The sequence below is a fragment of the Gadus chalcogrammus genome, chromosome 11 (assembly GCF_026213295.1).
Source record: "Gadus chalcogrammus isolate NIFS_2021 chromosome 11, NIFS_Gcha_1.0, whole genome shotgun sequence".
NCBI classification, from domain to species: domain Eukaryota; kingdom Metazoa; phylum Chordata; class Actinopteri; order Gadiformes; family Gadidae; genus Gadus; species Gadus chalcogrammus.
Genome location: NC_079422.1, coordinates 25,959,545 through 25,972,024, shown reverse-complemented (window position 1 = coordinate 25,972,024; position 12,480 = coordinate 25,959,545). Strand labels below are relative to the sequence as shown.

At 49.4% G+C, this 12,480-nt stretch overlaps 2 protein-coding genes across 4 annotated transcripts in view; one reads left to right on the top strand and one right to left on the bottom strand.

Moving 5' to 3' along the window:
• ppp3cca (protein phosphatase 3, catalytic subunit, gamma isozyme, a) overlaps positions 1 to 10,184 on the top strand; it is a 34,808-nt gene extending 24,624 nt beyond the window's left edge. Inside the window, exons 12-14 of one of the 3 annotated variants that reach the window (XM_056602026.1) lie at positions 341 to 438; positions 4,211 to 4,237; positions 7,045 to 10,184. In XM_056602026.1, coding sequence (XP_056458001.1) covers positions 341 to 438; positions 4,211 to 4,237; positions 7,045 to 7,184 — 265 coding nt within the window. In that variant the 3' untranslated portion in view covers positions 7,185 to 10,184. Of the gene's footprint in view, positions 1 to 340; positions 439 to 4,210; positions 4,238 to 7,035 lie in introns of all 3 variants that reach the window. The other 2 variants (XM_056602025.1, XM_056602027.1) reach the window with 2 other exon arrangements.
• A 193-nt stretch (positions 10,185 to 10,377) lies between these two features.
• Positions 10,378 to 12,480, bottom strand: part of adam28 (ADAM metallopeptidase domain 28) — a 28,064-nt gene continuing 25,961 nt past the window's right edge. The window contains exon 23 of the mRNA XM_056601794.1: positions 10,378 to 12,328. Within this exon, the coding sequence (XP_056457769.1) occupies positions 12,296 to 12,328 (33 nt within the window). The 3' untranslated portion in view covers positions 10,378 to 12,295. The remainder of the gene's footprint in view (positions 12,329 to 12,480) is intronic.

The following is a 12,480-nucleotide window of genomic DNA, read 5'->3' as shown; positions in this document are numbered from 1 at the left end:
GGCCCGGGGATGACCGCAGCCCTCTGTCTCCTCCCCGATGGCCGCTGTCTGGGACACTGCCTCTGGTTCACCAGACAGACACATTATCCTATCCTGGGAAAGTGGCTAGACTCTCAACTATTTAGGGAGGCTCGACACAACCCTCAATACATCCGGTATCAAGGGCCGAAATGACGAAGTGTGTGTGTGTGTGTGTGTGTGTGTGTGTGTGTGTGTGTGTGTGTGTGTGTGTGTGTGTGTGTGTGTGTGTGTGTGTGTGTGTGTGTGTGTGTGTGTGTGAGAGATATGGGACTGGTTGTGTCTCCCCCTCTCTCTCTCTCTCTCTCTCTCTACCCTCCAGGGAGGAGAGTGAAAGCGTGCTGACCCTGAAGGGGCTGACCCCCACGGGTACCCTGCCTGTGGGGGTGCTGTCGGGGGGCAAGCAGACCATCGAGACGGGTAGGTGTCCTGTGTGCCCCCCCCCCCCATAACATTCCCTTGTCGCTCAGTGTCTCCCCTGGTGTGGGTACTGATGGAGGGGGGAGGGGGTTACCCGGGTACCTTGACCTGGACCCCCTGAGCATGATGCCCCCCCCCCCCCCAACCAGAGAGCCACCCACCTCTAGCGAGGAGCTAGCGACCTTGCTGCTCGGCCTTTCGATGAGTCAATAGACCAATAGAGTTCTCCTACAGGCAGCCATCTTGGTTTGTTGGGTGGGCAAACCTTCTAGTCTTCGTGGAAAATCTTGGAAGTTCATTCTAGATGAGCTCCCTTGGGGGGAATTGTCATGATGTCCAAAGATCCCAGAAGGTATTTCCACTCAGCCAACCAAGATGGCCGCCGGGTGGACACGGTCCCATTCTACCACAACCGCAGTCCTTTTGAGTATCGCCGGCACGTTGGGGAGTACCACCCTGTTCTAACACCCAACAGGGGGGTTGCATGGAACCAGAAACAACTGGCAAACAAACTGGGATCCCGACATACATAGTGGGCCGTAATGATAACGTGTAAAACCCACCACACCAGCGTGGTGGGTCGCCCTTCCATTCTCTCTAATGCATCTCTTTCTCGCCCTCTCACTCGCCTTCAACCTCTCACTCTCTCTTTCTCTCGCCCTCTCACTTCCTCTCACTCTTGCTCTTTCCCTCTTACTCTGTCTATGTCTCGACTCTGTCTCTCTCTCCCTCTCTCGCTCTGTCCCTCTCTCGCTCTCTCCCTCTCACTCTCTCCCTCTCTCGCTCTGTCCCTCTCTCCCTCTCTCCCTCTCACTCTCTCCCTCTCTCGCTCTGTCCCTCTCTCCCTCTCTCGCTCTCGCTCTCGCTCTCTCCTCTCTCTCTCTCTCTCTCTCGCTCTCGCTCTCGCTCTCTCTCTCCCTCTCTCGCTCTCTCCCTCTCTCCCTCTCACTCTCTCACACTCTCCCTCTCTCTCTGTCCCTCTCTCTCGCTCTCTCGCTCTCACTCTCTCTCCCTCTCTCTCTGTCCCTCTCTCTCGCTCTCTCGCTCTCTCGCTCTCTCTCTCTCACTCTCTCGCTCTGCCCCTCTCTCACTCTTGCTCTTCCTCTCTTACTCTGTCTATGTCTCGACTCTGTCTCTCTCTCCCTCTCTCGCTCTCTCGCTCTCTCTCCCTCTCTGTATTCCTTAATAGAACATTAACAGTAAACATGTCCTGCCCTCCAGTCCCGTCCCAGCTCTGTTTACAGGCCTGTGGTTGGGCCCGGGGACTGGGCTGGGTAGCGGAGGAGCCTCGTAAAATCTGCCCTGGGCTGAGAGGCAGAGAGGCAGAGTAGAGTTACTGGTGACACCATTGTTTTGGCTCCAGCCTTCGATCGACTAACCCCTCAAGGCTCCTGCCAGGGCAGACAATAAACACATAATCAGGAGGGGATCTGTTTGAAACTCGACGAGCTATCAAATATTTAGACAAAGACATAAAGATGTAATTCCTGTTTTCATTCTCAAAAAGATCTTGTCTTGTGTCTTGAAAAGTATTTTCAAGACACTCTCGTTTGGAGGAGGTCTCATCCACTCTCTATGGGCCTCTTCTACCCTGCCTGCGGCCATCTTGGATCCATCTTGCGGCCATCTTGGTTCCATCTTGCGGCCATCTTGGTTCTTGACGCTGTCTGTGTGGGGGAACTGAAGAAGCCCTCGGTTAGTGTTAGAGCTTTTGTTAAGGACCAAGATGGCCACTAGTTGAATCAGGCCAAAGGACGGGCTGTTCAGAGCTCATCAGCTATTCTGTAATAACCAGAGCTGGGCCCTTTTGAAGGGTGGTCAGGTGGGTCGGCCCCCCCGTCTCCTGGGGCAACCCCTGTCCTGCTTCCTCTCTTGATCAGAAGGTCGACCCCCGACCTCTCCGCGGCTGGAGGGTGAAGCTCTGACCCTTTGTAGAGGGGTCTGTTCAGGGGGGCACCGCGTTGGGGGGGTCCTCTCAATGGCCCCTCGAAGCGCTTTACAACACTGCCCCACATTCACCCGTCCATGCACACATTCACACACCGATGTCGGGGTTCCACCACGCAGGGCGACAGCCAGCTCGCTCAGGGACACCTCGACACTCCGCTAGGAGGAGCCGGGGATCGAACCAGCGACCCTCTGGATACCAGCCGTCCCACTCGACCCCCTCATCACCCTGAGCCACATGCCGCCCATGCATGAGAGCGCTGCTTCATAACGACTCCATCTGCAACATCAGAGCGCGACTCCTCCCCTTTAAAACACGCTGGTGTGTGTTTGCTCGTCAGAAGGGTATCCCGCCCCTCCCTGCCTGCGGTCAAGGCAGTGATCTCACCCGGTACCTGGTCTCTTATCTGAGGCAGGGTGGGCTCCCTCCTCATCCTAGGGCGTCCTCTTGTGAGGGTAAGACCGTTGCTGAGGTCCCAGCCCCACACGGATAACCTGACTCTCGCCAGATGAAATTCGTTCCACCTAGCTCCACTCATCACCCTGGGATCAGTCCATTGGAGAGGTGTGTTAGAAGGCTGGGCCATATCAAAAATCCTTGCATATGATTGGATAAACCACTTGTCCGTCATCTTTATTGACGCGCTACTTCAACCACTCACATCGAATCCAACCGGTGACGCTGATGAGAGCGTTCTCTGATGTTCTTTTAAAGGAAGAATATTCGCTAGATTAGACAACACAGATGAAATAGCAGCATCAACGCTTGACGCTTGCTGCCTCGATGCGAGCCGCCATTGTTGTCTGAATCAAAACAGTCGCTTCTCCGCTACGTCACATCTATACAAATCCCGCCCGGCGGTCCTGATTGGCTAGACCATTAAATCTGGTCCCAAAAATCCCACCCAACGGGAGCGATCCCAGATGGACGAGTGGAGCTAGGTTGAACGAAATTCATCTGGCGAGAGTCAGGTTAGCACACGGACCCACTGGGCTGAGGTCTGAGAGGGGCTTTAATCACGCTCTGGCCATCCCAGAATCCAGAATCGAAACGCAGGGAAACATGCTCTCGTCCTGAAGCCATCAGGTCTTATTTACATAGTGTGCTAAAATGTGCCGTTATTCAAGTGGAATAACAAGGTGGAAATCTCTCCTTCCACCTTCCCCTGCCGCTACGCATAAGCCCTCATAACCCTTTGACACCCACATCTTCCCCTGTAGGGCTCCAATCCCCTCTCCTTCACCCTACAGTGTTACTGGATAACAACATGGGTTCAAACTCATCTGAACTAATACCATCCGGGAGTCTGGAACCAATTCAATTAGCGTTGTTTTATCTAATCAATTTGATGCGTACGTTATTCTTATTTCCATTTGATCTTGAGGGTTGAATATAACTAATAAGCATGCAAAGACTTAAAATACAATAAAATAATATAAAATAATTTTTTATACTTCCGTACAAAACAAGTGCGACCATTAAATCCCGCCCAGTGCTCTTCCTCAATGCATTGACCAAAGGAATAATCATACTGACAATCTACGAGGAATACTGCGGCATGAACGACATTAGGCCGCCTGCCCGCCCCCCCCCCCCCCCCCCGGGTATATTTAACAGTGGGGGTATGTGGTATGATGGAGCCTGCCCTATTCTGTGCCTTCTGCCCTTTATCCAGCGCTGGGCTGCCGAGGGCCGCCGGTAATGTGATATGACTGTTTTTACATTGCTATCTCTGGCCGCCTTTGACGATTCCCCTTTCTTGTCCCCCCCCCCCCTCCCCCTTCTCTCCCCCTTCTCTCCCCTCGACAACTGTTATTAACATAGCCACCATTGAGGCGGTGGAGGCCAAAGGTATGAGTAGTGCCGGGGGTGCTGCCCCCCCCCTAGCTGCTTCCTCTGTGTGTGTCTTGTTCACCCTCTTAGTACAGTCGCCGCCCTTTAAGAGCCACCTTGTACGTTCATGTTTCGTGTTGTTGTAATTTTGTTTTATTATAATTTCCCCCCCCCCCCACGTGTGTGCGTGTGCGTGCGTGTGCGTGCGTGTGTGTGCGTGCGTGTGTGTGTGTGTGTGTGTGTGTGTGTGTGTATTTCCTGTTAGTGTGTGTGTGTGTGTGTGTGTGTGTGTGTGTGTGTGTGTGTGTGTGTGTGTGTGTGTGTGTGTGTGTGTGTGTGTGTGTGTGTGTGTGTGTGTGTGTGTGTGTGTGTGTGTGTGTGTGTGTGTGTGCGCGCGTGTGTGTGTCCCAGCCTCAGTATTACTGTGTGTCTACATCAAGTGGTCCCCTCTTGCATCACCAGCGGCTGACGGGAGCGCTCCTCGGCGGCTACAGCTAGCGCCGCGGCTTTATTTAGCCCTGTGACACGAGGGCTTGTGCGCTTAGCGCTGTAGCTATGCTACATGCTACCGACGCTCACGAGCAGAGCTAACGATACCAATTCAAAGAGAGCCTGGAGTTATGGTCTCGATCTAAAAGTGACCCACGGGTCGGACCCCCCCCCCCCCCTCCGGTGTTGTCCAGGGGTCCAGAAGGCCCTCAAGAATAGACCGGGAGAAGGTCGTGGTTTATAATACCCCCCTCGTAAACGGAGCGGGCGTGGCCTGGGGGGGGTGGGGACGACACAGCAGGGTGCTGGGCAGAATGGGGCTGACCGCCGGGGTCACGTGGCTGCCGGGACCCCCCCCCCCCCCCCCCCAGAGGGAAAAGCCCTAAGCCAGGGCCTAGCGGGATAAGGTCAGGGACCTCGGGCAAGCGCTATTTTCAGAGGCTAATCCTGTTAGGCAGCTCTGCTGTCTCGGTGTGTGCTGCTGCCCCCGCCTGTTGGAGCCTTCACCACCTCCACCTCCTCGGAGGAGGTGGAGGTGGTGAAGGCTCCAACAGGCGGGGGCAGCAGCACCAACGCTGGTGGTGGTGGTGGTGGAGGAGGTGGTGGTGGTGAAGGCTCCAACAGATGGAGGAGGCAAACAGGTGTTTGCTGCCCCCCATCTGTTGGAGCCTTCACCACCACCACCTCCTCCACCACCTCGGACTCCCCCACGAGAGGAGGATGTGGTGGTGGGGGTTGTCTTTTAAAAATGATATTATTGGATACAGGGGAGGAAGCCACTCTATCAGGGAACCTTTATCTACATCCGGTAGCTCGAGAGTCCAACAGCCTGACCACCAGACTACCCTGACCTCCCTGGTGATGCAAGAGTCCCCTGTGTCATCACTCTGTCGCTCTATCTCTGTGTCATCCTGGCTCTCTCAGTCTCTCTACATCCCTCAGTCTCTCTCTCTCTCTCTCTCTCTCTGTCTCTGTCTGTGTCTCTCTCTGTGTCCCTCTTTCTTTCTCTTTCTCCGTCTCTCTGTCCACCCCCATCTCTGTGTCTCTCAACCTGTCTGGCTGTATCTCTCCCTCCCCTCTCTCTCTCTCTCTCCCTCCCTCCCCTCTCTGTGTCTCTCTCTCTCTCCCTGTCTCTCTCTCCATCTCTCTGTCTCTCCCCCACTCTCTCTGTCGCCCCCTCTCTCTCTGTCTCGCCCCCTCCCTCCCTACCCTCTCTTTCTCTAGCTGTAGCTCACCCTCTCTCTCTCTCTCTCTCTCTCTCTCTCTCTCCCCCTCTCTCCCTCTCTCCCTACTCTCTCTGTCACTAGCTGTAGCTCGCCCTCTCTCTCTCTCTCTCCTCCCCCCTCTCTACCCTCTCTGCCTCTAGCTGTAGCTCGCCCTCTCTCTCTCTCCCCCTCTCTCTCTCTCTCACTACCCTCTCTGTGTCTAGCTGTAGCTCGCCCTTCCTCTCTCTCTCCCTCTCTCTCTCTCACTACCCTCTCTGTGTCTAGCTGTAGCTCGCCCTCCCTCTCTCTCTCTCTCCCCCTCTCTCTCTCTCTGTCACTACCCTCTATGTGTCTAGCTGTAGCTCGCCCTCCCCTAGGTGTTGCTGTGTTACTTAATGATGGTAATTGTTTGATAAGCTGAATGCAATCCGTGAGCCTCACTGACGAGTCTTGTCTCCTATTCGCACACTTTCTTGTCGGGTTTTCCTCGGCTGTTGGGGGACCCCACCGTAAGTCACCTCGTCTGGTGTTTCAGTGTTTACACACACACACACACACACACACACACACATACACACACACACACACACACACACACACACACACACACACACACACACACACACACACACACACACACACACACACACACACACACACACACACACACACACACACGATTGGTGTCACCGTTTCCTGTGCATGTGTTGTGCTCAACGTGCCGTGTTGTGTGTCACTGCATCGAAACACGTCCTGTATTGAACCACCAAATCCAACTTCCCTTTATTATAAACTCCTAATGACTGCAGTCTGACCCTGACTGACCCCAGCACAGTGCTTTCTATATGATGTACATCAATGGTTCTCAACCTTTTCCTACTAGTGTACCCGCTCAGCTGGGTACCCCCTTCACCGGCACACAACATTTTTGGCAGAAAAAAGCCACCGCCAAATAGAACGCACACACATTATTTATGGTCATTAAAATGGGAAATACTCCCAAAAATGTTTTGTGGTGGCGATGGCGTATCTTAGAAAGGGGTACGCTAGTAGAGAGAGTCTGAGCACGTGGCCCCACGGTGGCCCCTGTCTGACCCCCCTGTGGTCGTGTGCCCCCTGCAGCCATCCAAGGCTTCTCCCCTACCCGGAAGATCCGCAACTTCGAGGAGGCTCGCGGGCTGGACCGCATCAACGAGCGCATGCCCCCCCGCAAGGACGGCCAGCAGCCCCCCGACGCCGCAGTGGCCAACAAGAACGGCACGGAGGGATAGAGGGGGGGGGGCGGCGCGTGGTCCGACCCCCGTACCCCCAGGACCACCGCTCATGTATCCCCCCGCCACCCCCCAACTCACAGTGGGAACTCTCTCACCTGCTCTCCTCCCCCCCTCTGCATCTCTGTCCCTCCCTCTCCTCTCTCTCTGTCTCTCTCTCTCTGTCTCTGTCTCTCTCTCTCTCTGTCTCTCTCTCTCTCTCTCTCTCCCTCTCATGTCTCTCTCTCTTGTCTCCCTCTCTCTCTCCCCCTCTCTCCCTCTCTCTCGTCCTGTAAAGACTGACTGCCCGTTACTGGGACGACTGGGTCTGATCCCAGTAGTATTTGAGGGGGTGTCAAAGATAATGAAGGATGTTTTTAATTGCTGGAAGAAATTAACGTGTGGGGTATCAAAAGATAGATTGCTAATTTATTTATTAAAAGAGATATACTAGAGATATTCTGTGTTCTAGCTACAAAACTACGAATGAAGACATTTCCCGGTCCTAATGTTGCTCCACCCAGGTCATGACCTTTAGGTCAATCCTAGAGGTCAAACTCTCGGGGTGCTGGGTCGAAGAGTGTGACGGTAGGACTCCACACTCTTTAATTGAGGGGTTCAATCGTCAATTTGAAGTATTCTTTTGTGCTGGGAAGGTTAACGTCGACTTCACCCAAAAAGAATGCGCAAAAAAAAAAGCCATGTTTAAAAAAATATTGTCCAAGAAGACTTTCAAAGGTTCAAAACTTCAGCGTTTGCTTCTATATAAATCTATATACTGTATGTGTGTGTTGCTTGAGGGGATCCGAGAGGCTTGGCACCGGGCTGGGTGGGCATGACGTTTATAAGGGAATATACATTGTAGTATTATATAAAAATAATGATTTTATACCTCCAGTGGATGTTTCATGAAGATGTATTCTAATAGTTTTATTCAAAGAAATGGTCTCAAACCAACTTAAACAAAGGGAATCCCGGAACACCACTTCCTGCTCAGTATTTACTCCGTCACCTGAAGGTGTATTGTGTATATAACGGTTCTCCTTAGTTTGGCAACCATTGTCACTTTAAGAGTAACATCGGCCTCTTCTCGATCGCAAAACCGCTCATCAACTGAGTCCTGAAACGTTGAGAAGGGGAGAAGTTCGGGACCGGGTTTCAAGCGTTCTTCCTCCAACACGGACGACCTAGAGGCAGGCAGCTTGGCTGGTTCTGTGTGTTAAAGAAACCCAACGTCCTGCTCTCTCCCCCAGGGGACCGGGAGCGAGGCCAGACCCCCGTCCCCCCTCCCGTCTCTGTATCGGGAGCGCTCCAGTCAGAGGGAGCGGCGACCACAGACGGACCGCGACGTGTTTGGGTCAGATAAGGGTCCGGACCGCGGGACGGGAGCGCTCTCCCTTGGACCTGAAGAAACCGCTTGCTATGTTGTCCGCGGAAACTGGACTGAAGTTCTTGTTTATTTGTTTAGAGTGAAGCAATTCTGCGTAGGCTGTGTTGCCCAGACGCGGGTCCTAGTTTGATTTGATATCGTTGCTTTGTGTCGGACACTAAAGAGGTTTGCTTCCGTAGCCGTTTTTTGGTTCATCTTTACTGAGAGCTGTGAGAGTAACTCCATCCGTTCTTGATTATGTGCAAACGTATTTTCCTTTTTTGGTTTTTAAAAATTGTGATGACTACTGTATGCGCAAAGGACAACAGAAACGATTTCCTTTTAGTTTATTATTATTGATGGCCATACCTGTACCCTGGTGTGAGTCATCCACAATTTGTGGATTTATTTTTTATTTTTTAAAGGTACCGTGCTACCAACTGCCGATGGGAACACCTCCGCAGTCCTGTAAAGATGTACATTCTGCCAGACGGCGTTTTAAAGAGCAGCTACACCGTGCACTACATGTGAGTTTGCTGCCACCTAGAGGTCATATCCATAGTACACTGTAAAAAATACAATTTGATCAGTGACAAATCATGTGTGTATATAAAAATATATACACATATGTATTTATTTTAACACAACGGTTATTTTCAATGAATTATATTTTATAAATCAAAACGCCCAAATAAAAAAAAAAGATTCCACATTAAGTCCTACCTTTGTTTTTAGCATGGACAGACTGTTCTGGGTTCTGTGTGTAATGTATTTATTACCACCATTAGGTTTCTTATCACAGTCTCCTCAACCCTTCGGTGGCAGGAAACTCCCACGCGTAAACAGTTGTTAACCTAGCAAGCGGTGGAGCTGATATAGGTGATAATTGCTCCAAACCCCCTCAACCCCTCCTACTCTGGACCCTTTAAGATTTGTCCCGGCGGGGATGCGAACCCACGACCAACCCCTCACCTGGTGCTTTGACACACCTGACTGTATTCTGTTGTCTTTCTGTTGCTCAGGAAAGAAGGGAAAATAATAAGAAAAAAAAGCTTTAACATTTGCTATTCTTTTGGGAATTGAACCTTTTTCAAGAGGCAGGGCGCTCATGTGCCATGTCACCTTGGCCACACGTGTAAATGCCAGTGCGTGTGTGTGTGTGTGTGTGTGTGTGTGTGTGTGTGCGTGTGTGTGAATCATGAAAGGGGTTGACGTCATTCAAGACAACGGCGGAGGGGTTAAATAAAAGTACTTTCAGTCCACTACCTTGCAGCCATACTTTAAACTTTACACGTTTTCTTAAGATATAGCCGTTTATTGTTGTGTTTGGTAACCTTTCTTAGACAAGCTAAGATCTTAAGCGCTTTGAGGTGCGTGGGAACTGAAAACATTGGGTTTTCTGTGTTTTGTTTTTTATTTTCTCAAGATGGCGGCCGTGTTGGCTGGGCGGCCCTGATGTGAGGGCCTTTAAGTGTCTCTGAATGTAAATCATCTGAAGAAGGGAATGATTTTAGAGTGACCATGATCTCGATCTAGATGTATTACTTGAAAAACAAAAATTCAAATACAGCAGTTTTTTTTGCCCTTCGTTGTTATTTTTTACCCATTATTTCTTATATCTATAGATATATACATTATCTATATAAACTTGTCTATCTATATACATTTATTGTGTTACTTAATATATATATATTACTATATCTATAACTATATATATATATATATATATATATATATATATATATTGCAATAGTATTGATGTAGAATATATCTGTAAATAGATACATAGATATATTTTGATATATATACATATGTTCATGCCATCTGCTCTATAAGACTTTCTTGACGAGTTTCTCAATGTGAACTGGTTTCTCAGTGTGAACTGGTTTCTCGTTGTGAACTGGTTTCTCGTTGTGAACTGGTCTCTCGTTGTGAACTGGTTCATCTGTGTGAACTGGTTTCTCAGTGTGAACTGGTCTCTCGTTGTGAACTGGTTCATCTGTGTGAACTGGTTCCTCAGTGTGAACTGGTTTCTCGTTGTGTAGTGGTTCATCTGTGTGAACTGGTTCCTCAGTGTGAACTGGTTTCTCGTTGTGAACTGGGCCCTCAGTGTGAAATGGTTTTCCCTAAAGTCTCTGCTGGCGCAGAGCATCACCAGCGTCCCGGCAGGAGTGCAGAATGCAGCACACATGTTTAACCCTTTCATGTGAAATGTAAGAAACAGTGAGTTGATCACGCATCGATCGCACTGCAGGCCTTTAATGTAAGTGAAACAAAAGAAAACTGAACAGGGAATTCTGTTGAACAGGACGATCACTGATGCAGCACTTGGTAGACAATTCCTCATCATTGAGCTGAAGGTATCTGATAAGGCATAGAAAGGTCCATCTCTTGTTCTTACATGCTGTTCACATATGTCCCTGTTCACACTATATCATATGAAAATAATATTAATTTTGTATGCTCAAATATATACGCGACACATAAAATCATGACAAAAGTACTCAGTACAATACAGTTCATTTGCAACATATTCAGTCTTATGGCAGTAAATACATATAAAATATGGCAGTCTTCCAACTGGCTTAATTTTATTCCGCAGTAACAAAGCTGCTAAACCAGTTGACCCCGATCCCCACCGAGTGGTTTGTTTCTGGCCAAACTGGTAGCGTTGGCCCATCGGTCTGGTGGTTAAGTGCCTGAGTAGGAGGCAGAGATGAGTGTTCATAACACCATCCCTGAAATGTAGGGCTTTTTTTTGAAGGGCCCCTATTTGTAATGTTGATTAGCCGTTACAATCCTTCTATTTGGTACAGTCCAATGAGAATGCTGGTTGGGGGATCAGACTAACATAGAGTTCTGCATTAACAGATATTAATGTGAAAAGCCCATTCGAATATTTAAACATATTCAATACTTTTTATATATGCTTGTTCCGCTTCAGAATATTGTTTATAACAGGTGTTATACAAATGTAGCCATCCGTCACATCTGTAGTTGTCATTTGTCCCTTCGCCCCTAGGAGGCGCCAACAAGCAGTTTGATTGCAGATCCTTAGATATTTTCTTCTCCATTAAAGTGATTGGTCCTCGGCCAACATAGCAAGAACATTTTAAATTACAATAAACAATAGCGTGCTACTATAAGTCATTAAGAAAATCATATAATTCATTGGTTTAAAATGATACTACCAAAAATGTAGTAAAAAGGGACCTTTTTATGAGTTTTGCTTCACTCATTTGAACACATTTCTCTCGATCTTTGAAATTGTTTCTCAATGGACTCTGGAATGAATGCATTATAAGCATTATAATTGCAATTGTGAAGATTGTACATTTGACTTGTCGGTCTTGACATGGCCTGCTGAAGATAAGATAAAGAAGATAACCTGAAGGAGTAGACAAGGATTTTGCATTGTGATTTCTTTTCAGACCTCGAGTTGTAGTTCTCTGTGGTCTGTTGTCTGAGAATGTTCCCTACCCGTCATATTTAAGGGAAGGGTTAAAATAATTCAGAGATCCCCTGAATGTGTAGTAGAATTAGCACCTTGTCATGCCCATCATGCTTTTGGGTGGACACTGCCATTAGTGATGTCACTAGAGGGAAGGTTTTGAAATGGCTTGTAATGGCAAATGAGTAACACAGCAGGTGGTAAAAGGGGGGTCCCTGACCACCTGGGAGACGCGCGGGCCTGCAAGTAGGTCCATGTGGAGAGCAATGGTTTTCGTACCGCTGTGAGGTAGCATCGTGCTATCTAGCGCCGTCAGGGTTTTGGTGGCGGGACCGGCCTCAGAGCCTACAGGAACAGAGGGGAGAACCACAACAGAACCGGCTAATAGTTAGCAAAACTCATGGTATGTGTTCTAGTTCAAGCACTGTTAGCTGTTAGCACTGTTAGCTTAGCCTGTTCAGTGTTGAGGTGCACTAAACCAGTCGCTGAAGGTTAGC